Source organism: Misgurnus anguillicaudatus, chromosome 5 (assembly GCF_027580225.2).
Source record: "Misgurnus anguillicaudatus chromosome 5, ASM2758022v2, whole genome shotgun sequence".
NCBI lineage: Eukaryota > Metazoa > Chordata > Actinopteri > Cypriniformes > Cobitidae > Misgurnus > Misgurnus anguillicaudatus.
In genome coordinates this window covers 13,730,873-13,755,755 of record NC_073341.2, presented here as the reverse complement: position 1 = coordinate 13,755,755, position 24,883 = coordinate 13,730,873, and the positions used below count along the sequence as shown (strand labels likewise).

Genomic DNA, 24,883 nt, shown 5'->3' with positions numbered 1-24,883 from the left:
TGTTTTCTTTATTAAAGGAGAGTTATATTGAATTTGGCACATGTGAAAAAGAAACTCAAGTCATTATTGTGAATGAATGTTTATTTAATTTTTTGGTTACTTCTTTGATTAAAAAACCTGTTTAGTTTATCCATCAAAATCTCTGTTCTCGGCATTTGGTCAGTAGGAAGTCCTTATCAATCTAAAATCATTATGAGTTAACATCCTTTATAATGTGCATTTAAAAAAACAACACTCGTTAAATAAAAATCATTCAAAATATTCTTTATTATCATGAAAATAACTGAAACAATTTGAAGGACAGCGATATAAATATTCCTTTACACATTTCCTTGAATAGCGTTTGTAATACTACTTCTTCTGTGGCACAAAGGGAGTTTCTGCATGAGAGCGCTCCCTGGCATTTGGATGTGCAGGGATTTCACCGTAATTCATTAAAATTAATTCATTGAGAAAACGCGCATTTGCACAATTAATCGTTACAGCCTTAGTCTTCAGTGGAACACGCTACACTTACATTGTTTAGGAGCACAGTCAAAAAATTTCCTGTGCAGTTGCGGTACAACACTATATACAATTCCATATAAACCCCATACAATACTACACTCTTAGAAAGGATTTACACTTCTTTGTGCGTTAAGCTTTTAACACATTATGTGTCATTTTTGTTTTAAAATATAACACAAGTTGTGTTAAAAGTAACACAAAATGTGTTGTTTCAATAATAACACAGAGATGGGTGGATTCTGGGACAACATGTTGTTTTTAACACATTAATTCTAAGAGTGTATATAAACATATAACATGGTGTGTCTATGTAGTTAACTCTTTGGGCATTCATTTAAAAAACTCACACTTATGTTCAAAACTCACAAAAATGTCCATGCCCTAAAACAATCATAAAAATATAAGATTAATATTTTACCCACTTTTTTCCTATGCTAATTTATCTTGGATATGTTAATGATTACCAACTACATTACTTTTGATACATTATTATTTTATTAGATAATGCCCATGTCAAAAAACGGTCATAAAATATAATTATTAATATTTACATAGGGGCTTCTGAACTTATATAATAAAATAAATGTTTAACACTGTACAAAACCAATAACAAATGAAGAACAATGCAAAGAAGGAATAAAATTTCACATTTCACACATTAAAAAAGCATTTTAATACAGAATGCATGATTTATGTTTAAAATTTGCAGATTAAAATAATGGTATTCAATGGGGACATTTTTGTCCTTTAGCACCTAAGTGTGTTTCGCATTTAAAATAAAAACATTTATGAAAGCAAAAATACAGATAAATATACACACCTTCAACAAAATGTATGCAGTTGGCATTAAAGCAACACTATGTAGTTTTTTTACCTTTAAATAATGTCTCTAAAATTATTTCAGTGATAGAACAACTTTTAACGGGACAGATTGTACTGTTGCTGCAACCTGAGCAGCCTCCTAGCTGCTACAAGCACACTCTGAAAGTGGCGGTGGAGGGTAGAGCACACAGCCCCACCCCTCCCCCTGCCTGCAGAAGAGTGTCTGATACCAGGCATTGTTGCGCTTTTCAACCACATGGGGGAGCTGTAAGTCATTTTTACATGGAAACTACATAGTGTTTCTTTAACACAACCAAAATGACAAAAAAATGAAAAGGACAAAAATGCCCATGCGAGTGCATGACAGCTAAATGTGTACAGTGTAAAGTAAAGTCTAGCTACTTTTATCAGAGCTCAATTTACACCATAACCTGTCCCAGAATTCCTCATGCTTCTCAGTGTCCATTGGCCAGTCCAGATAGGTCCTAGTTTTTACCTGCCTGGCCAACCTGTGATGGTAGGATAGCAAGCGAGAGGGGATTTTTTCTAAGAAGACCAGGATAAGAATGTCCCTCTGTTCTACCTGGAGCCGGTAGGTGCCCAGCTGCATCTCCAAAGTACACCAGGTGCTACGGAGGAAGTTACGGCTGACAAGACAAAGAGTTCGGCGGCTTGCATAGATGCTGTCTGTGATGTTTTCCACAATGTCTTGCCCCAACTGAAAGTCCCGACCGTGTAAACAGAGACGTAAGAACGGAGGGCCACGCTGCTCCAAGTTTGGAAGAAGTTTTTCCATGACCCAGCGCTCATCCTTACTGCTGTAGGAAATAAAAACATCGTAGCGGTACTGGCGTTTGGCATCCATACGCAACGCCTCTCTAAACCATCCGCTGGCAATATAATAGAGAGGCATTATGTATTTCCCTACAAACTGATATGACAACGCTACAAACATAAACAAATATAAAAAAGCAGAAGTTGAGGCGAAGAGCACAAATTCAATATCAAATGAACAGTTCTCCTGTATGTAATGAACAAAGTTCAGATGTTCAACTTCATTCTTAGTTAAACACTGAAGTTCATCCATGGTGGGCATATCCATAAGAACCTGTACCTGCCTGTTATTCACCCATGAGATCAGCCAAGCATTATCACAACTGCAGTGCAATCGCAACCCTTCGAGCTGGAAAAATTTTAAACTAGTAAGCTGTTCAACAAAGGTTGGAAGAATTTTTAAATCATTCCATGGTCTAAACACCAGAGATGTCAGCGCCTTTAGATCCTTTGTCAGACTTCCATCCAAAAAGAAAATTCTGCAGTTTGCCACGGTCAGAGTTTGTAGTTTTGTCAAGTTGTGAAACATTATTGGCACATTCGGCTGCTTTGAAAAATCAATGTTTAGCAGCTTTAGGTTTTTTAAATGAACAAGCTGATTTATTACTGCTAAGTCACCAATGTTATCTGAAAACATTGATGTGAATTCCAGACTAACAACTGATTTAACATATTTCCCAATAAACTCCTTTCCACAGATGACATATTCTGCATTTATTTGAAGTGTGACTACAGATGTCAAGAGTGGACTGTCACAATCCTCAACTGTCACATTTTGACCTTTAATTTGAAGGGCAAGACTCTGATTTAGTGTAATATTACCAATGATCAACTGCATTGGTCTCAAGCCTGAACTAATTGACACATGACTCAGATTATACGGGACGCTTCCGAATATATCAGATAAATGCAGCTTGACCTGTGACATGTTAGGTGAAAACTTTAAATCTCCCAGAAGAAATGTGCAAAGGTTAATAAGATGTCCAAATGAATTTGATTTAATTTGAATGATAGGGTTTTCTTGAAGATTGAGGACCATCAGTTCATATAGACCACTGAATGTGTTTTGATAAATGTAAGATAACTTGTTCTTAAAGAGGTTTAACTCTTTCAGTTTGTCTAATCCACTGAAAGCAAAATCTTCTATGCTGGAAATATTACTTGAAGTTAATTCCAAATGCTCAAGATTTTTGAAACACATGAACTGGTGAGAAATTATTTTATTTATGTTATTAAAGTTTAGATTCATAATAGACAGCTGTTTGACCAACTGTGGATTGGACAAACAAAGAGATCGAAAATCATTTGAACTGAGCACTTGTTCACTTACATAGAATGTTGAGAGATTGCTGAAACACTGAAAGATCAAATTTACGTTTAAAGGTACAAATGTAGAAAATCTGATTAGATTGAGATACATGTGTACAATATCTTTACAGTCTTCAGAGATATTGGTAGACATAGCTGGCAAGTTAATAGTCTGGTAATTAACATATAGAGATTTAATAGAATATAGCTTTGTTGCATAACACAACTCATCCATGTTAAGTACATCCACAGAAATATGCAAGCTATTGATTTTATTTACGCCAGTCATAGAAAGATCTCTGAGAAAATCTGATCTGAAACCATAATCCAGATCAGATAAATTTCCAAAAACTTTCAAAGCCCCTTCATCTATGTGCTCTATTGATTTAAAACTCAAATAGACGTCTTCAATATTGTATACAAAAGATGTGTTACTGTAAGAGGTGTTGTAAAGGGAGCAGTGTGGGAACAGAAGACTACTTAAAACTTGCTCATTGAGATTAAACACTTTTAGTGATTTTAAATTTCCCATTCGACACAGAATATCAGACATATCTTTTAAACACACATTGCCTATGCTTAATGTCTCTAGCTGAGGTAATGTATCAAAAACATTTGGTGCCGTTGATGACAAATTATATTGCGAAACAGACAATGTTTTAAGTGAAAGAAGACCACTGAAATCAACAGCTGCTTCACAACAGCCTCCCCTAAAGGTGGAAGACAACTCCAAAAATCCTAAATTTAACAATCCAGTAAAAGCTTCTGGGGAGATCTTGGAAAAACATCCAGAAATTTCAAGGTATTCCAGGGAAGAGAAGCGTGAAAATGAACCTGGAGCCAAGACACCAATATACTCATATTCCATTTCAATGCAGAGGTTCTGTAAATTTGATGGAAGTCTTCGGAGGTCCTCTTTAATATCAGTGACTGGAGTGCAGAATGCAGTGTTTGGTTTTTCAAGACATGATCTTTCATAAGGAAATTCTTCCACATCGTTGTATACGATACATTTCCCGACAAGCCAAGAAAATACACATGAAGTCCTTAGAAACAATAAGAAGAATGAGAACAGATAAATCATCTTTAATTCCTGGGTGATTTTTATCCAGCTCAAGTTTAATCTTTTGTTGTGATTCTGTTGTCTCATCTCAGTGTTACTTCTTTGTTTCTGTATGTCAGTGTAAGAATATATACATTTACTTTTTTAAGTAACTTCCTTAATTTGTGACAAGGCAGCATAGATGTGTTTTTTTTTCTCAGTTGCCTTATTTGTCTTAAACAAAATGTTAACCCTCTGCAGTCTGAGGAGGTTTTGGGGCCCTGGAGTATAGTGTACAGGACATCCTCAGACCTCAGCGTCAGTACTCAGGCATCAGATAAAATGGCATCACGCCTCAGACTTAAAATCATCTTGGCCTATATTCTTAAAGCATCTTAGAAACCTTTCAGAGAGCTCCTTATTTAGCTTAAAAACTTTTTTGTAGGAGTCTTAGCTTAGAAGCGACTCAGGACCAATCTGAATGCAACTCTGAGCAAGGAAAACACAAAAACGTTTATCTTAGTGAGGAGGGGCTGACCCCGTTGCTATGTCTTTTGAAGGCTGTGATTGGTTGGTTGTCCAAGAAGGATGAAAAAGAGTACTTTTAAGAGTTTAGCCATCAATTTGATATTACAGATATGCTTTTTCCTATTTAATATAATATAATATAAATAAATCTTTGCGCTAAAATTTCATAAAAACGGGCCCAGTTTTCAGAAAAACATGGTCAGGACTAAAGTCTCACAAATCGGTCAAAACGGCCTTGTACTAAACGACATCAGGTGAAATGGCATCGGACTAAAAAGCATCAGGTCTACCTAAATAAGGCATCAGACAAAATGGCATCAGATGAAACCGCCTCAGACTAAGCATCAGGGTCCGTATTCATAAAACATTTCAGTGCAAAGAGTTGCCCTAGTAACAAAATTCTAAGAAAAATCTTAGAAATGTGTTTTATGTGTAGTGTTATTGAATCATTTATTTCTTCATATCTATCTATCTATATATTAGAGGTCCTTATGATTTACATATTTGAATCAGAATTGTCAAATCTTTCTATAGTCAACCGATATGTGAATCATCTATGTGTGTGTGTGTCTGTGTGTGTGTGTGTGTGTGTGTGTGTGTGTGTGTGTGTGTGTGTGTGTGTGTGTGTGTGCATGGTTTGGGAGGGGCACAAACCAGGTACGGTTAACAAATGGTTAACTTTAACCAGTCACGGTCTGAGGCTATTTTGGGGATTTCCGCCTGGATTTGGAATACACAAATTTGAACACTTCCCATACTCACATGCAGAGGTGTATATATAAAAGTTTGGTATCATTTTATATAAACACTGTTGAAAGTGCTAAACATGGTTGTATGTGTTCTCAGTCCTCTAATAAACACAAAAAATTAAAAAAGGCGCTTTTTTATTTTTTTCTAAAGTCTGTATTTGAAAGTGTATAACTCTGGCTCTTAGTGCTCCTGAAACCTGCAGACAGTTTTGTTTGATTCCAGCTAGGGCTGTCAAAATTGCTCAAAAATAACTTTAGAATATTCTCCCTAAAAAACCCACGAATATTCGAATTATTCGAATATCTGGTTGCCCATTTTTTCAACGACGTTAACGACGCATTACGTCAATAACAGGACAAAGTAATATAAAGAGACATAACTACTTCTATAGGTAGTCTATTTAAGTTTAAACATATTTGACAACGTATATTACATACACAAAACAAGTAAAACAAGAGACATCAAAGTGACATGGTACCTCGGTTACATTGCTTGACAAAACTTCCTGAAGCCTGCTCCATCCACGACACTGATCGGTCTCATGTCCTTACAAATGAACAAAATTAATTTCTCCGTTATGACCTCTTGTCGTGTTGCAGACAAATAGCTTGTGGCGGCGATGCAAAGTAAGTGTTAAGACGTGACTGTTTAGCTGGAGTTCCACACATTGTGATCTCGTACACACTGCAAACTTTCAGGAGTGACAACCACATTTAAATGTGAAAATGTGATGATTGACATGGAGATAACCATAGCAACAGTCTGCCGTCTCACGTGCTTATCACTCACAGCTTTGATGAAAATAATTTAACTCTTTCCCCGCCATTGACGAGATATCTCGTCAATCAAGAGAAAACGCTTCCCCGCCAATGAAGAGTTTCCGTCTTTCCGCAATACCGCTATTATCCACTAGGTGGCGCCCTTCCGCAACTTTTTAATACCGGAAGTATTGCCCTATGGCAAGCTGCTGCATGTCCGTGTCTGTTTTAAAGATCGCTCTGAATGGGATCTCTATGAAAAGTCCATCACAAAAATGGAATTATCTCTGCTTTTTGCTCAAAATGTGGTGTTTTTGCAGAAACCTACCCATATTCAAAAGCTGGTTACAAAAGAACTACTAAGGTAGGATGAAACGTTTTTTGTTTGTTTGAAAGCAAAGGGTCTGTTCTTTCATTTGATATATTGTATGTTTATATATTAAAAGAAGAGCATTTTCTGGAAGGCATTAAACTTTTGTGAAAATCATGAAAAATGTTGGCGCTGGCTGGCAACTTTTTTTAAAAACACTGGCGGTGAAAGAGTTAACAGCATTATGTTTTGCAATAAACTTCCGTCGTGTCATTGTGTATTGTACGCATTTGTGAGGCTGCGCGCGCTCTTGCAGTGTTGCCAGATCCTCGTCTTTTTTGTACTCACATATCATTTTAGCGCTTTATGGCTTTTGGCTCATGAAGCGATCAAGTTTTTGGTGTTGTTAAAATGTGAAGGTGCCGGTCCCAATATTTTAATCTTTGAGGTAAAGCGTTTGGATTTATTTTGGTTTATTATTGGATTTTTCTTGTTCGCTGTTTTTTTAGTGCAAGATCTGGCAACACTGAGCAGCAAACGCTGGTGCCTCTGTCATTCTCTGTGCTGCGCATACAGAAGACTTTTCCCACTTGTAATTATTTATTTCTTCAGAAGAGAGACCTGTCATGTCCATGATGCACGTTTAAACACTTTATTAACTACTAGTTGTTCAGTTTTTGTTATGTAGGCTACACACTATGCAAAGTTTCTGTAAACGCGGTTGTCACTGCAGTTTGCGGGAGTTAATGCGGTTGTAGAATGCGATTGTCAGTCCCGTAAATTACTGAAGTGTGTGTGTACAGAACAAGATTAAGCATTAAAAGTTGAAGTGACAAACGAATTAATATGCAGTGTGTACCAGATACCATAGTCATTTGGGTGCACATTTTCGAGATGTGACATGTTGCTAGTGGTCGAATGGTATGCTAACAACTTTATCTCGCGGCTCAACAATTTTACCTCCTACCGACCAAAATCCAAAGTACATAGCTTTTTAGATTTTGGGGGGTAAAAATCGCTTTCTCTGCTGCGGTCGACTTTCTGCCATTTTCCATGCAAGATCTTTTAACAGTGACAGACAGTGTGACTACTGTGACCTGTCCATGAACCAGGCGCACTAGTGCGCCCACTCACAAAGCAGACAGCCACGTCTCTACTACCGCGGGCTTTAAAAAAAAAAATGATTCGAATATTAATTTTCATATTTGAAATTCTTTTTTTTAACTATTCGAATATATATTCGAATTTAGAATATTCGTTGACAGCCCTAATTCCAGCTATTGTCAGCTTACAGAGGAATACGTTTTTTTCTCTATCATAATCTATGCAAAAGTTATTCTATTCCTACTGAGGGGAGGAATAATACCCTTTTTGTATTCAATTTCCGCCTACACACATTTGAAGTGTCCCCATAACCACATACAGTACAGTGGAATAAATGCAATATTGTTATATTATTTTACAGAAAACCCATTGAAGTTACATGAAAAGCTGCTATTTGTTACAAATATTATTATTAAGTGTGCTTGCAAAAGCACACTTATTGTTCTTCATAAGTTTTCTTATTATTCCTAATTTTTGGCCAGCTCCTGTGACAAGGCCGTTTGACACAGTGACACCGTTCAAACTTTAAAGTGCCCATATTATGACTGCTTTTTCACAAGTTAAATAGGTGTATGAGTTCCATAAAACATGTTTCAAAAGTTGTTTGCTCAAAATAGCTTGTAGGAAAAGATTGTTACCCATCTCTAGTAGCTTCTGTTTTAGTGCATTTCAGATTGTGCCGTTTTGAGGTGGTCATTACATATTTATGAGCTGCTGCTCCTTTGATCACACTTCTAACGTCATGTGCCTGTGCGCGTGCTCAGTGGTATCGTGAGCAGTACAGACCATACTGTGTTATTATTTTTATATATTATTATTAACGGTTTATGTTACCAACAGACAAATCCAGCAGAAAAGTATCACTAATAAGTACACTCCATGAGAAGAAACTCATGACACATAAGAGTAAATTGTGATGTAGCAGTCTCAACAATACACTCGTTTTCCCTGGACAATGCTAACATATTCCCGTTATAAAACATTTTCAAACGCATTATTTTCGCAAATGACAGAAATTTAGACCCGGCGGGGGATGTATACTGCTAATTGCTAGAAGCTAGCGGGAGGTCCGGACCGTAAAGTTATAAAAGTTTCGAGGGTACGTTAGCCTCGTCAGAAAAGCCGGGTCGGTAAGGCCCGGTCTCGGTTAGTTTGGCAAAACACTTACTTTGGCAAAGCACTATTACTTAGTTCATGTAGAATTGTAAAATAAAGCCGTTAAATATTTTTTTTTAACTTTCGAAACCATGCTGCAAACTATCTAGCCTGCAAAAAAGTATCTATATAGCCTACAGTCTACAAAGAATAATAATAACATCACTATACATTTAAAAGGTATAATTTAGGGGATTAGCATCAATGTATGGTCTCTGTTTTGAGATACAGATGGTCTAGCATCGCAAATGTAGTTCCCTTTCAAGGGATACTTGACCCTGTGTCATGTAATGACATTATGGGGAACGCTATGCAGCGTGACGCGCGTGAATATTGTGTCAACTAGGTCTATATATAGACGCCGGCGGATGACGTCAAGAGTGATGTGGCAACGCGAGGCTATAAATAGGCGGAAATAATATAGGTCAAACAGCTTCTGCTATTTCAGCGAACGCTTGTGTGAATGTGAATGTGTCTAAATCTATATCTAGTGAGATTAGATTAGATTAGTTTAAAAAACTAGGGAAACATGGATAAGAGAAAGGGATTTAGAAGTGTGTTACCCCCTGTCCTAGATTATTATTGACAGGGATAGCACAAGCTTTGTGTGTTTGGTGCGGACTACACGCACGCTTTCCCCGAGGGGGAGGCGTGCGGGCATTGTGAGGAAATACCATTCAAATGCTCCGCTCTCGATGGGTTTTCGCAAGCGTGGTTCAACGGGTGCCCGTGAGCGGCTTCACCCGTTTTATCCGCGAGTGTTGTGAATTACTCTAGTTCTGAGGATCTAGATGTAATTAATGTTTATACAGAAAACAAACCCCGCAAGCCTTGTGGTTCAACAGGTGCCTGTGAGCGGCTTCACCCGTTTTATCCGCGAGTGTTGTGAATTACTCTAGTTCTGAGGATCTAGATGTAATTAATGTTTATACAGAAAACACAAAGCTTACTGATTTATACCCTTTCTCCATGTTACGAAGAACTATTATGTTGTGACCCGATCGGCTGTAACAATCTAATATTGACTTTACTGACCAGCACAAAGTGAAGGCTGCCAGTGAACTTGACGAAAGAGGTTTAACTTTCTTCCCTGATTTACACTGATAAGTTTTTAAACGGAAGACCATGCAGATATGCAGACTCCTCTCATTTATTGTTAAACACATCAGCGAGTTTCTTAACCCTTTTTGGGGGGGTTTTAAATAATGCAGATACGGCAAATGCCCGTATTGAAAGTATCTCGCGGTTTATTTGTTGCGAGAGACAGCAACAATGTAAATGGATTACAAGTTTATATGGTCGCGGGTCGCGATGGAGCATGCCTTCGCAATATTGGCATTCTTCACGCATATCAAGCAGATATTGTATGAAATAAAGGGTGAACCTGAATCCTGTAATATTAGATGAGCTCAGGAGAACGGAGCTTCTCTCCGTGCTACTAAAGAAACGGGTTTTTCCTCGTCGCAGTTTCCCCCGAGAATCTGCATCTAAACAGTATTAACACAACATACAGATAACAAAAACAGAGTGTTGTCTCTCGTGCCCCCCCTCTCCCTCAGAGAGCTTGGGGGACGAAACAACAACCAGCAACCAGAGAGGCATATAAGGCTGATCTGAGAGCAGTCATTATCTCAAATCATAAGGCTGCGTTAAAGGGGTCCTGTCGTTCACAAGTGGCCTCTTAAGGCACTTCTGATGGAGCACAGATAAAACCTGTGCCCGATGTGCCCTCACATACAAAATAGTTTGTTAACCCCTCATGTTCCGTCTTCATTAAAGAAGACCTAATTTTTGTCTCCATTAAAAAAGACATATAAAACAGAACAATAGGGCATTTTTAGTAGCTCAGCTGTGCCCTGCCGGTCCTCCGCTTCAGGGCAGTGAGCATTCTGGAGTCAATCTCCTTTTTAGGGCATTTTTTCTATGAGTGAAAAAAAAAAAATCACAAAATGGCTGCTAGAGGTTATAGAGAGAGGCTACATAATTCAGTTTGTTTCCCATCCTCCCAGGTTCGGAGGGGTTTTACCCACCGAGGTGGGCCCCGGAAAAAGACCACCTTATTAAAGGAGTAGGTCATTGCTTTATAGCCATTATTTTATTGTACCAAAGAAGGATGGAGGGCTGAGGCCTATTTAGATCGATCTCTGAAGAGATAAAAATTCTAAAACTGACAATTCCTTTTATTGTGGCGTTAATCAGGTCTGAGGACTGGTTCGTCATGATACATTTTAAGGACCCCTATGTCCATATATCTATCCTCCTGCAGCATCTGGAAATCCCAGGTTTGCTTTCGGGGGAAAACCATACCAATATCGGGTTCTGCCGTTCAGAGTAGTTCTTTCACAGCGCATAATGCATGGATTTAACCCTTGCTCCTCTGAGACTTCAAGGGATCCAAATACTTAATTACATAGACTATTGGCTTGTGTTAGTCCAGTCTCGAGACATGGCAGTTCGGCATCGAGATGTCGTCCTTGCCCATATGAAGCGCCTAGGGCTACGGAACAACGCCAAAAAGGGCATTTTAACCCACTAGCAGAAAATATTATTTCTTTGGGTAACTTGGGACTCAGTGAGGATGTAGACACGTATGTTTCCTACACACACAGAGTCGATCCTGGCATCAGTGTCTAGGATCAGATAAGGCCAATTTTACACCGTAAAGCACTTTCTAGAGTGTTAGGTCCGTTGGCGGCAGCATCTAGTATTAGGGAGGCCTGAGGTCGCGCCCTCTATACAGACTGGCGCATCAGGTTCTCCTTTGGTCTCACGGGAAATTTTTTGTCATTCAGACATCCCCAGGGTCCAGAATGTGAGAGCAGACACCCTGTCGAGGCAGGGGCTGAGGTTGTAAAGCCCATACTATTCGAAAGATTATGGTTTAAAATGGAGATTACTCCAGATTTAAGATCCACTATTTCTGTTTTTATGCTCCTATTACTAAGGGCTCTCTTTAGTGTTTCGAAAGCCCTTTTCATGGCCTCTTTCAAACACATTTGACTTGTGTGCAGATACATTTCTGTCACTGAAGTTAGCCTTTTTATTAGCCATCATAGTTCAACAGGTGCCCGCAAGTCGGCTTCATCCGTTTTAACTGTGAGGGCTGTGAATTACTCTAGTTCTGAGGATCTAGATGTAATTAATGTTTATACATAAAACACAAATGAGCTCCACACAAAATTAAAAATATTTTAAATGGAGACTATTCACTACTCGGTTTAGTGACAAACATTTATTTCCAAACTGCCCAGTGGCTTCAATTCTGGAATTTTTACAAAATCGGTTTTCATCCGGTTTATATCCATTTACTACCAGAGTATAGGCTGCAGCTATCTCTGTGTCTATGCTCCTATTTCTAAGGGTTCTATCTGTAGTGCTTCGAAAGCCCTTCTTATGGCCTCTTTCGAACACATTTGACTCATGTACAGATACATTTCTGTCACTGAAGTTAGCCTTTTTTATTAGCCATCATAGTTCAACGGGTGCCCGCGAGTCGGCTTCACCCGTTTTAACTGTGAGGGCTGTGAATTACTCTAGTTCTGAGGATCTAGATGTAATTAATGTTTATACAGAAAAACACAAATGAGCTCCAGATGAAATTAAGGCTATTTTAAATGGAGGCTATTCACTACTCGGGGTAGTGACAAACATTTACTTCCAAACTGCCCATTGGCTTCAGTTCTGGAATTTTTACAATACCGTTTTTTCATCCGGTTTCTATCCATTTACTACCAGAGTATAGGCTGCGGCTATCTCTGTTTTTATGCTCTTATTACTAAGGGTTCTATCTGTAGTTGTTTCGAAAGCCCTTCTCATGGCCTCTTTCGAACACATTGATTCATGTACAGATAAAGTTCTGTCACTGAAGTTAGCCTTTTTATTAGCCATCACTTCTCTGAGGAGAGTGAGTGACTTCTTATTCATGCCTGGAGTTCGCTTCAGACGAATTAAGGCTATTTTAACTACCTGGTGTAGTGACGACATATTTAGTTCCAAACTGCCCAGTGGCTTCAGTTCTGGAATTTTTACAATACCGTTTTTTTATCCGGTTTATACCCAGAGTATATGCTGAGGCTATCTCTGGTTTCACACTCGTATCCCTGAGGGCTCTATGGGTAGTAGCATCACTTCTCTGAGGAGAGTGAGTGACTAACAAGCTTATCAGCTGCTTCTTCATGCCTGGAGTTTCGTTCCAGGCGACATTTAAGGCTGTTTTAAATGGAGATTATTCACTACTCTGTGTAGTGACAAACATTTACTTCCAAACTGCCCACTGGCTTCAGTTCTGGAATTTTTACAATACCGGGTTTTCATCCGGTTTATATCCATTTACTATCGGAGTATATGCTGCGGCTATCTCTGCCTTCACGCCTTATTGCGTGGTACATTTAGGATGAGGCCTCCTGCTCAAATCAGAGTTCCAGTATGGGACCTGGCAGTAGTTCTGAAAGGGGTTCTTTATGGCACCTTTCGAACCCATTAACTTGTGTACAGTTAAAGGGCGTTTTGCAGGTAAAATTTTTCAACAAATTTGTGCAATTTGCTTGTTGATAATAAATATTTAAACTGTTATCCATTGTATTTTATGTTGTTGGGTATCACAAAACCCGAAAAAGTATGAAAAAGTACAGCAATTTGCAATGATTCTCCTTTCCCTCACAACGCACTGTATGACGTCACGCTGGGGAGAGAATTGACCAAAGCCGCCTTGAGAGCATTGAGAATGACTATAGAAAGACGAGTAAATTACAGTTCTGATAGCGCAGATAATAGATAAATACATACATACATACATAGATAGATAGATAGATACATAGATAGATAGATACATAGATAGATAGATAAGATAGATAGACAGATAGATAGACAGACAGACAGATGGATAGGCTAGTATAGAGAGATAGGCAGACAGCCAGATAGCATAACGTTAGCATATCTTCGTGTAGAAAGTAAACAAACAATTAAAATACTCGTGCATGCTGGCTTGAGGGGGTCCATGATCCTGCCTGAAATGGGTGTAACTTTATGCGATCTTCAGCACAAACGGTTTTGGCAGCATGTCTCTAATCCTGGAAGGTGAGTGAAGCACGTCACGTCTGTTCGCGGGGACCAGCGACCCAAACGCACTCACTTTCTTACAGCCAGTAGCGGAATGGCAATCGAGAGGGTCGGGACTTTCCCGGGCCGATCTGATAATAGCTATACATTTCGAGTTATATTAGCAACACCGTCTGGCGGCGTGATGTGCGCCGTTTCCCGCAGCCCGCTGGTCAAACTGTGCAGGCAGCCTCTCTGCTCAATAAAGTATATAAAAGTGCTCAACCTGTTCGGCAGGTCCAAACATGTGCAGGATTTATAAAAATACGGTGATCAATGAGCGGTTCCTCCTCAAATGGCATAGTCTGTCGTGATGTAAAAAGCCGCCGAACGCCTGTTTATTACAGTATGTATGCGGTCGGATCCGAGTATGCTGCAGCTGCTGACTGCTGCTGCATATAAAATGATCGTGTGATTCGTTATAATCGCATAAACAATATAACAAAGCATCCTTTTATTTCACAAAACAATATATTTGAGATATTATTTGATAGACTAGTAAGTGTGGATTAAGGATGTTTAAAAATCTCTAGCCTGGTGGTCAGGACATGAATGGATCAAATCAGCAGATTTGCGAAGTTTTATTTATCTCCACATATATCATAAATAATAATTAGCAAGGTAACTTTGCAGTATAACACATTATATATTTCCTACGATGTATATATGATTTCCAAATTATATACGTAAGTATTAAACAGCAATAAATGTCTCATCTATCTCTATGGCTCTGGCTGAGTCTCCACTTCGTCATCGCAGAATTGCGTTAAAAAAACCGTTAATACCAAAAACGTAAAAAAAGTGGTCTTTAAGACCATTTTTGAGACATTTTAAAAATTATACACATATCTTGAGTGATTTATGTACCCATTAATCGACAGTGGTGGTTAACCTGCAACATACACTTTAAGTTTCTGTCACTGGAGTTAGCCTTTTTATTAGCCATCACTTCTCCGAGGAGAGTGGGCAACTTCCAAGCTTATCAGCTTCTTCTCTACCCTGGAGTTTGCTTCAGGACATATTAAGGCTATTTGCACCCAAGACCGGGTTATGTTCCCAAGGTTCCTAGCAATGTGGCTAGAACATTGGTCTTTCAGGCTTTTCATCCTCCTCCTCAAGAGTCGGCGGATCAACAGAGGCTACATCTTCTATGCCCTGAGGGGTTTTTAGAGGTTTACATTAATAGATCTTCCACCTTAGAAGATCCGACCAACCTTTGGTCTGTGTTTGGTTCTCCAAGAGAGAACATTCTTCCTCTAAACAAACAATCAATAATTGATTGTGGAGGCTATTTTTATAGCGTATGAGGTGCACATTATGTTTTCACTAGGGCCGGGACTTTAACGCGTTAATTAAGATTAATTAATTACACAAAAAATAACGCGTTAAACATTTTAACGCATTTTAATCGCACTTATTAATAGAGTCATTCGTAAATGCTGCAGACCCTGTTTTAGTTTGAGAACTCCGGGGTTGTGATGCAGTGTAAATAAAAGTAGACGGAACCTAAACGAACAGCTGATTTTAACGTGACAACGCATCAATTTCAAAGTAAAATTTATTTATTCTGGTAAATGGAGGTTTGCAACGGAGGTTTTACCCAATAAACATCTACCAACAAACTACAGATTATTTTAACATGTATCCTAATGTCTGTTATATGTTAATGTTTGAGTATCGTTTGGTTTAAATATTGTTGTAATGTTGTTTTGTTTCAATTTAATTAGTTTATTACGAGTTTAATTTAAGTTTTGTTTGCTACTTTAAAACGAATTTCGTTTCAAATAATTTGTCTCGTAATTATAAACAATGTTTTGTTGTTAGGTTTTGTGAATATAAATTAAAAAGAACATTAAAAGCAACACCGTGCATCTTATTGATGCATATGCTACCGAATGCCAAAACATGCAGTGAGTAGCCTATATCACTTACTTTTCAAAAAATCAGCCTGGCAGTGCCCAGAAGTTAAATTTACACGCGCATTTAGAGCATAATGTAGCAGCACGTTTGATTTGCGGTGTGCTTAAGACTTTTAAAAATCAACTTCATATTAATTTTAATAGGCTACTTTGACGGAGGACACGCACAGAGAACCGCGACGGCAGGTAAAGGAAAAAAGTTAAATGATAGTTTTTCTGACGAATAGAGTCAGTTTGTAAGAACATTTTTAAATTGACTATAAGATCATCAATATGAACTCTGAACAATTAACTATTATAAACATAACAGCAAGAAAAGCTGAAGAGGAACTCGCAACATTAAAGCAATAAGCATTTATGTAGGCTAAAGCTATATATCACCTCTTATTTTTTTAAATTTAGTTAAGTTTCAATGGTAACACTAAAGGCGCATACATTTTACATCTGAATCCCACTTAAGAAACCTATAAACGATGTGCAACTTAAAAATGTGCATAATATATTTTTTATATATTTTAATTTTAATATAGGCTATATCGTATATTATGTTTTGTTGTTTTTAAATGCGAGGTGGGGCATCCGCGCACATAGGTACCAGAACACAGACAGTCAAAACCTGAGAAGTCCCGAACCCTGCAATTATTAAACAAATTACTACTTTAAGAAATGCGGGCCAGCGGGTCGGGTATAATATATTTATATATATTTCTTTGCGGTCCGAGTTCCAGGCGGGTTGTTTATACATTGACCCGCGCATCACTGGTAAGCGTCGATAAGAGCATGGTTGTGTGTAAGCTATGCAACAAGGAATTCACATATCACCGCAGCACATCGAGCCTCAAGTATCATCTCAATGCAAAACATACAGCAGCTAGCGTGGACATTAGCCTGATTACAAAGACTTGGTTGAACAAAAATAAACAATATTTTGTTAAGCTTATGTATTCAGTCATTATTCATAAAAATCCATGTAAAAATACTTCTTAATGTTCTCAGGTCAAATATTTATATGAGATTAAAATGCGATTAATTTAGATTAATTAATTACAAAGCCTCTAATTAATTAGATTAATTTTTTTAATCGAGTCCCGGCCCTAGTTTTCACCTCTGCGAAAATTAGGGCACACTCGACTAGGAGTATGGCGTCTTATCTGGCCCCTTTGTCAGGGACCTCCGTGCTTTGTGGTGTGGCGGGATAATCTCCCCCACACATTTTTATGAGGTATTTTGTTTTTAGACCTCCCTTTTCTACTGGGATCTCAGGTCTTTATGTCTTAAGTTGTGCGTAGACACCTTCACACTTACAGACAGTCACAATTAATTATGCCGTAGTTGGTATCTCGTTCCCCATAATGTCATTACATGACACAGCGTCAAGTATCCCTTGAAAGGGAACGTCAGGTTACGACTGTAACCGTGGTTCCCTGAGATAGGGAACGAGACGCTGTGTCCCTTTGCCATAACTCCTTGTGCCTGTAGCATTCGCTTCAATTTTAACAGAAGCTGTTTGACCTATATTATTTCCGCCTATTTATAGCCTCGCGTTGCCATGTCACTCTTGACGTCATCCGCCGGGGTCTATATATAGACCTAGTTGACATAATATTCACGCGCATCACGCTGCATAGCGTTCCCCATAATGTCATTACATGACACAGCATCTCGTTCCCTATCTCAAGGAACCACGGTTACAGTCGTAACCTGACGTTTTTTGTAACAGAAGATGACAACATGCAAAATATAATGTGACTTCTTACCTTTTGTGTTGACATAATGATAGCGAATCGAATAAAGTCTGTTTCAGATGTGTGAATAATCCATGAAAGTCCAATAAAATCCAATGACCATTTTTGTCCACAGATGCGTATAATCCGTGAAATATAGATACATAGTCTTACATCAGATTTCGCATAAACGTCTTTTCGCCTACAAACTGAGGACTATTTGCGTCGTAACACACTGTGTATGAGATTATACTTTAGGTTCCAATAAACACGTGTTAAAACTTTGTTTTTAAAAGTAGGCGGGAGTATAATCCATAATATCCAAATAGCGCTGTTATTTCCATGAGACATGATAACAGTATAGACAAGGGTATCAGCGAAGTGACTGCTCTGTGCTCTCTAGCTACCTGGTGGGTGGAGACCTGCGAGTCGGGTGGTGGGCGGGAAAATTCAAACGGAATGTGACGAAAGGTTAGTTACGTCACTTCGGAGCTGAGTTTGAACTCGTGCAATCTGAGACTCAAGGCAGAGGACATTCAGAAACCTGAATGTTTTTCCAAGTTTGTATGCATGTGGCAAAAAAGATTCACAGGTCACAAATTTTGTCCAAACTTCACGAAACTCGACAAACACGATCCTTGGACCAAGCCTCACAAAAGTTACTAGAAGGATTTTTGATTTTCGGAAGCATTTGCCCATCACAGGCCAAACGATACCTGTGGCGTAGTCGCCAAACAGGAAGTAGTTCATATCTCAGGATCTCTGTAACATATCTAAACCAAATTTTTTATATGAACTCGGGACTCCAATGTGAAGATGCCCAAGATAAAAAAAACAGTATTGCAGTAACATGTCTATATTATATTATTTTCACTTTAAAATATCTAATTCAACCCTATGTAAATTTATAATTTGCATTAGGTCTTTACCACTAGAGGGCAGTATTGATGGCAGAATTTACATCCAAGCATGCCTTCACAGGTGACTAGACAGAAACTGTCTGTGTGATTATTGAAAAACTATATATATTAAGTATTAATTGATACTAAATCCGATGGAATATTTAAGCAATATCGCTCGAGTAGGAGTGTGATATAGCTCTATATCATCACGGCTGTGATTAGGCCAGAGGCACGAGGCCGAGTGCTGGAGGCAATCACAGCCGTGATGATATAGAGCTATATCACACAACTCCGAGAGCGATATTGCTTTTATACAACAGTTCGACGGCACACGTTTGAAAAACGAAAACTAGAAAACAACAACAGAATTATTTTAAAAGCCTCTTTGTTTGAGAACTACTTCTTCCGCCACGGATTTGAGGGCGGCCAGAATGACAGGTAACACTTTCGGCTGCTTTGAATCTCATAATAACTCAATGGACGAATAGGCGTTTCTTTATATTAACGTTTCTTGGTCACAAAGTGTAGTTTTAAGATTAGTTCAGTCGAGAATATATATGTATTATATTCAAATGTGCAGTCGATTAGTAAAGATAGCGCCTGTTTGAACGTTTGCTTACTGAGATTTGGTACGTATGAGAACCAAAGCATAAGCGGACGTCAGTGTTCACTCGCCCCGCTGACCACCGCCCTCTCTGGGCTACATCTCTGACAGGGATTCCCTGGCTCTCATGTTGGCCTTGTTTGTTTTTGATGGTCAAAATGAGATCAAATCAGCAGTATTTGGTGTCATGATAAAACTATTACTTGTTTTCTTATTCATATTTAGTGTCTTTTGTGTTGTTATTGTTTTGGCGCGAGGTAAAAGTTAATAAAACTATACTTAACGTTATATAATGTTACTATTGGTTTACCATTTAATCTTAACGCGATACGAGCACTCGGTTATTATTAGACTTCGTTCTTGTCAGTACTATATAAAACTGTTTTTTATAAGTGTCAGAGAGATGTTTTTGCATGCTGCTTATAAATATATCAGTGGTGATATCTCATAACATGTTTTAAAAGTCACGTCACGATAAAGTAAATGATTAATGTCCACATTTAAAAGCTGCGGTGCTTACCTGCAGTTCCACGGTGTTTTCGCGTTCTGATAAGAGATATAGCTCCAGAAAACAATGAGTGTTTACATTTCTCTTTCCAAGTGTCCACACGATGTGACAAGACATTACTCTCATTAAGTTTAACGTAACATCCAGGAGCGCTGATCTTTGACGGAATAATAACTTGGGATTCACATACTGATTTACGAGCTAGTGAACTTCCATTCAGAGATGAGCCTGTTTAGGACCTCTATTCACTGGGTGGCGGAATGATACGAACGGTGAAGCGGTTACTGTGCCGTTATCAGTACAATATCGCATAGCTCTTAGCCAATCAGATTCGAGAACCAGAAAGAACTGTTGTATAATAATATTTCTCATATACGTTTGTGCACAAAACTGCAAATGGATTTTATATTCTGAAGGCTTATGAATCAACGTGAGCTCTCCTGTAGAAACTTGCAGTTTCACAATATACATGTAGGAATGATATGATTCAGACATCAAACGTTAAACCCTTTCTTTTATTTGAATGTTATGGCATGACAAGTTTAATTCCCCTTTTCATCAATGTAATACATTGTAAACGTATTAGTTTGTAAGGACGCGTAGGATCCGCACGTGTCAGTATCGCGTCCTCGCTTGCGTAGCAGTGATCGCTTGACGTCTTCGCTATGACAGCTGCATGGTTTAAATGATTGTGAATTGACGCGAAAAAGTGTCACTTTACCTTAAATCATGCATGTGATGCCAAGTGTATTTAAACAGTAATGACTTTGAGAAATTAAAAAGAAAGCAATGACACATTGCGCTGTCATTTACATAATCTTCAGAGAGGAAGATTAATCTATCTAAATCGTATGCTTAGCTACTATTGAACGGGAACACGATCGATTGCATTATGCTGTCAATCACTGAGTGAAATATTTTCTTTTATCGTAAATTTCAGAGAAACAATTGTTACAAGCAGAGGCGTCGGCAGCCGATTTTGCCGGGGCTATAGCCCCGAATGTTTCGAGTCAAGCCCCGAATGTAATGACCTGGGCTTATTTCAGTCAGCTTTAGAAAAAGAACTAGAGGCTTCCTGAAATTAATTTAATAGAGATGCATTTCATTATTACAGGGCTCTACAGTGCGAGTATTTCACTCGCATTTGCGCCTAAAAATAGTTATGTGCGAACTTGTAAAATAATTTAGGAGCACAGTGCTCCTAAACAACAGCACTGAACAACAGCGAAGCATACCATTCATTTCACATGGAAAGCATGCAAGAGGACAGGGTCGCAATCTTGATGCGCGTGCATCTGTTTCAAGGGTTTATGTCCTTCTAGGAGGTTTTTTTCCTAGGGGGTTTTTAGTCCCAGGGAGAGTCAGCCAACTTTGGCTTAGCTTAGCACTTTACTGTATATGTAACATTATTAATACGCTTGCTTGTACGGTTTAACCTTAGCCGCAATGTTCTACTGCTTATATTATCTATTGATTTTCTGTGTTCTCCTTTACATCTACTCATGTAAAGCTGCTTTGCAACAATTAACACTTGTGAAAAGCGCTATATAAAATAAATTTGAATTGAATTGAATACAGCATGAGATGGAGAGCGCGAGTCACCCCTTCACATGTATTTGCACTTTGGTCCGCCCGCGTCAAGATGCAAAGACTGACAGTGGTGAGTTAAGAGACCACGGACTTTATGGCTGTTAAAACTTTATTGTATTTCCAGATTACAACACCATCTTTTCTGACAGTTGTTGTCTGATATGTCGGCTCAATGATCACTTGCTTATCCCCAATGATATTAGATGTCTTAATAAAGGAAACGCATACACACAACCCGTGCAACGTCATAGAATGTTTCTGAACAGGTTCACCCCCACTTTTGGGGGAAAACAAACTAGACTCCACATTGACTTCCATAAAAAATACGTTCAAAGCAACGTTCATACACATCCGGCAGGCGTAAATAACTTCAGAAATCACTCAGATTAAATATGTTGAGTAATTATCTGTCCACCCTGCCCAGCAAACATAAGGCCAGCGGTCCAAGGGCGGACAACCGGCGGATGCCACCAGCGGCTCACCAGAGTTTTGCCCACTGTTTTTCAGACCACCAGCGGCAGCCGCTACTTTTTTGACAGAGGTCCGCTGTCGGACCGCTTCCCCAGCTAACATAAGGCCAGCGGACCGGCAGATGCCGCCAGCGGCTCCCCAGAGTTTTACCCATCGTTTTTCCAGCGGACCACCAGCGACAGCCGCAGAGGTCCGCTGGTTTATACCGGTAATGTTTGCTAGCTGCCCACGGTCGGTCTGTGGTTCATAATCGTTTAATCATGCTAACCAAATGTCTTTCAACACAATAATAAACAATTTACATCAGCAACTGCAAATTTATTATTGTCAGTAAACAGATTAAATATCCAAATGCATATACATTTATCAGATGCATTAAAACCAATGTGACTTACAAATAAAAACAACCAGTTTACACTTTTCTGTACCCATGCAAGTTATCCATGATTTACCATCATTTGCAGTAAAACTTGGTAAATATAAAATCAACCATGGTTTTACAACAATTATAAAGAATAAACATTCTGTTACAACAGCATAGGTTCATACTACATTTTAGTAACCACAAACTTTATCATGATTTAAAAATATATGGTTACCATGGTTTCACTCCAGTATTACTATAAAACTACTATACTGCCCTACAAAGCCAAAGCGCAGTACCTACGCATTTGGTCAAAATTTGAGTTAAAGGTTGAAATGGCCTTTGTGAGATCTGTTGTGTCTTGTGACAAAGTATCCTGGTTTAATTTGTCCCTTCAGAGAAATGTGTTTGCCAAAATTGCAGTTACATGTTTGACTGGCTGATGTTAAAAACTTTAAGGGCGTTTTCTCAGTTTCATTGTTTGCGTAGTTACTGCACTTAGCCTTTGTAGGGCAGTATAGTAGGTAACAAAACCTTTGTTTGAAAATTATCTGCAGTTTTACCAAAGTAAAACCATTAAAGGGTATATTGTTCTTCACAATACATGTCATATTTAGAAAATGCATGTTTCAAAGTTACAAAAGATCCCTTAATCAGCCCGAAGTGAGTGTTTCCAGAATATGCTCCTCAGTGTGTCACAAAGCAATATTCATATCACAACAGCTCTAATATAATAAAAGTCATTTTTAGTTAACAGACAGTTGTTATTATTATAGGCTAAATTAGCAGGATTTCAACCCACTTTGTGTTGTTACTATGTCTGTAATATGTAAATTAACAATATTTGGATGATGCAAAACATCATTTTGGCAGAGTATTGATGACAAATAAATGGAAATAAATCAGTAAAATTAGCTAAAGAATAAAGAGTAAAAAATGTTTTTGAAATATAAACTTCTATTGTATTTGTAACAATATTAAGTGAGTTGAAAATCAGCAAAGTTGCGCTTTGGTGCAGCAATTGCAATATATTACATTTGGCAGTTGTGTATGTCCATCTATAGATGCCATCATATAATGTCTTTGTGAGTGTTTACATCATCTGAACTCTTCACAAGTGAGGCTGGATCCAAACAGAGCTGTAAGCTCTAGTTATCTTATGATGTGTATCCTGATGGACAAAAACAGAAAAGCAAAATGAGAAGGATTAGGATTGCTGCTGTTCATATTATTTCAAGCAAAAGCTTATTTGCACTTTTTATTATTTCATTACTGGAGAACAAGGTCATAAGATGATTTAGTGTATATGAATGCTTGTATTAGAAGTAGTTTTTTTAATTGTTTTTTTTCTACTTAGACTGTGAGAGTTTAAAATGTGAAAAAGCCTTCTTTTTATTGTATTTTTGTTAAAGAGCAATTATGGTCCGACTCACGATTTTACATTTCCTTTGGTGTGTAAGTGTGTATTAGTACGAGTAAACAGAGTTATTATCGTTTCATATGTAAATCTTTTTTCTTGGACTACAACACACACACACAAGTAATCAACAGTTCACTGTCTGGGCTTGTTTATGTAGACAAGACCGACATTATCATAGAGACAGACCGCAACGCATCATAATCTGAAAACCACGCTTACCGGGGGGAAAAACAATCCAACCGTCTCAATTGACTTTGTATTGCATGAAGCTGCCTCCATGTCATTTCTGGCTTATAACAAATACCAGAACAATGCCTAAAAGCTACTGTGTGACAGGGTGTAGAGCTAACATAGCCCTCCTACGTGCTTCCGCTTAATTTTCATTTAGCTTCAATACAACGTCTGGGACTGCTGTGTAGAGTTAAGTTCTCCTGCAAAAAACTGCAGGTCCAATCAGCGAACAGAGGGGGGTGGCTAAGAACGATGACGTTGAGCTTGTGCGTCAGTTTGAGTTGTAGTTGTAATGGCAGCAGAGAAAGACGTGAGAAAAGCTATTCGGTCCGTTGTTGCAAAACTGCCAAATATACAGAAGCTAAAGCCGGAGCAAGAACAATGTTTGCCAAGTTTTGTTGGTCTGATCATTTGGACTTTTACGGACGGTTTTGGCACATGACATATGTCACGACCACACGTTAGCGATCGCCTATGGCAGATTCTGAGTGACTCTGGGCAGATCCAATAGTTTTAAACTTCAGAGGATCATCCTTAATGAAAGTAAAGCTTTGTCATGGAGTGTGGCCAGACTCTATATACAAATTAAATGAATGTACGAGAGTCTGGTTGGACCAGGCTAGAGCTAACAAGCCAAAAACCCAGAAATAAGATTTTATAAGCTGTTGACCCCCAAAAATAGCGTTTCAAAGACAGAAAACTGGATACAGGCAACTTGTCATAGTACTACTAGAATTAGAACTATGCCCAGTTGCCCACTGGAGGGAAACGTAATCAGCGATCCACTTATGTCTCCTTAAAGGCTGAGTTTTATGGCGTGGTAAGAAAAACTTATTTCTGGGTTGTTCAGCTTGTTTGCTGTAGACTCATGCTGTAGGCATTATGTTTTTTTGTTATAAGCAGAAATGCAATATAAAATCATTGAAATAATATGA

At 38.4% G+C, this 24,883-nt stretch overlaps 1 protein-coding gene across 1 annotated transcript; it reads right to left on the bottom strand.

Moving 5' to 3' along the window:
* Positions 1 to 1,027: 1,027 nt before the first annotated feature.
* On the bottom strand, positions 1,028 to 4,720 carry LOC129413487 (uncharacterized). Its single transcript, XM_055167183.2, has one exon. The coding sequence runs from the start codon at positions 4,619 to 4,621 to the stop codon at positions 1,724 to 1,726; it is 2,898 nt and encodes a 965-aa protein (XP_055023158.2). The 5' UTR covers positions 4,622 to 4,720; the 3' UTR covers positions 1,028 to 1,723.
* Between the last annotated feature and the right edge of the window lie 20,163 nt (positions 4,721 to 24,883).

Bases quoted from the DNA above. Each gene is read 5' to 3' on its own strand.
- LOC129413487 (XM_055167183.2), bottom strand. From the start codon at position 4,621: ATGAGACAACAGAATCACAACAAAAGATTAAACTTGAGCTGGATAAAA.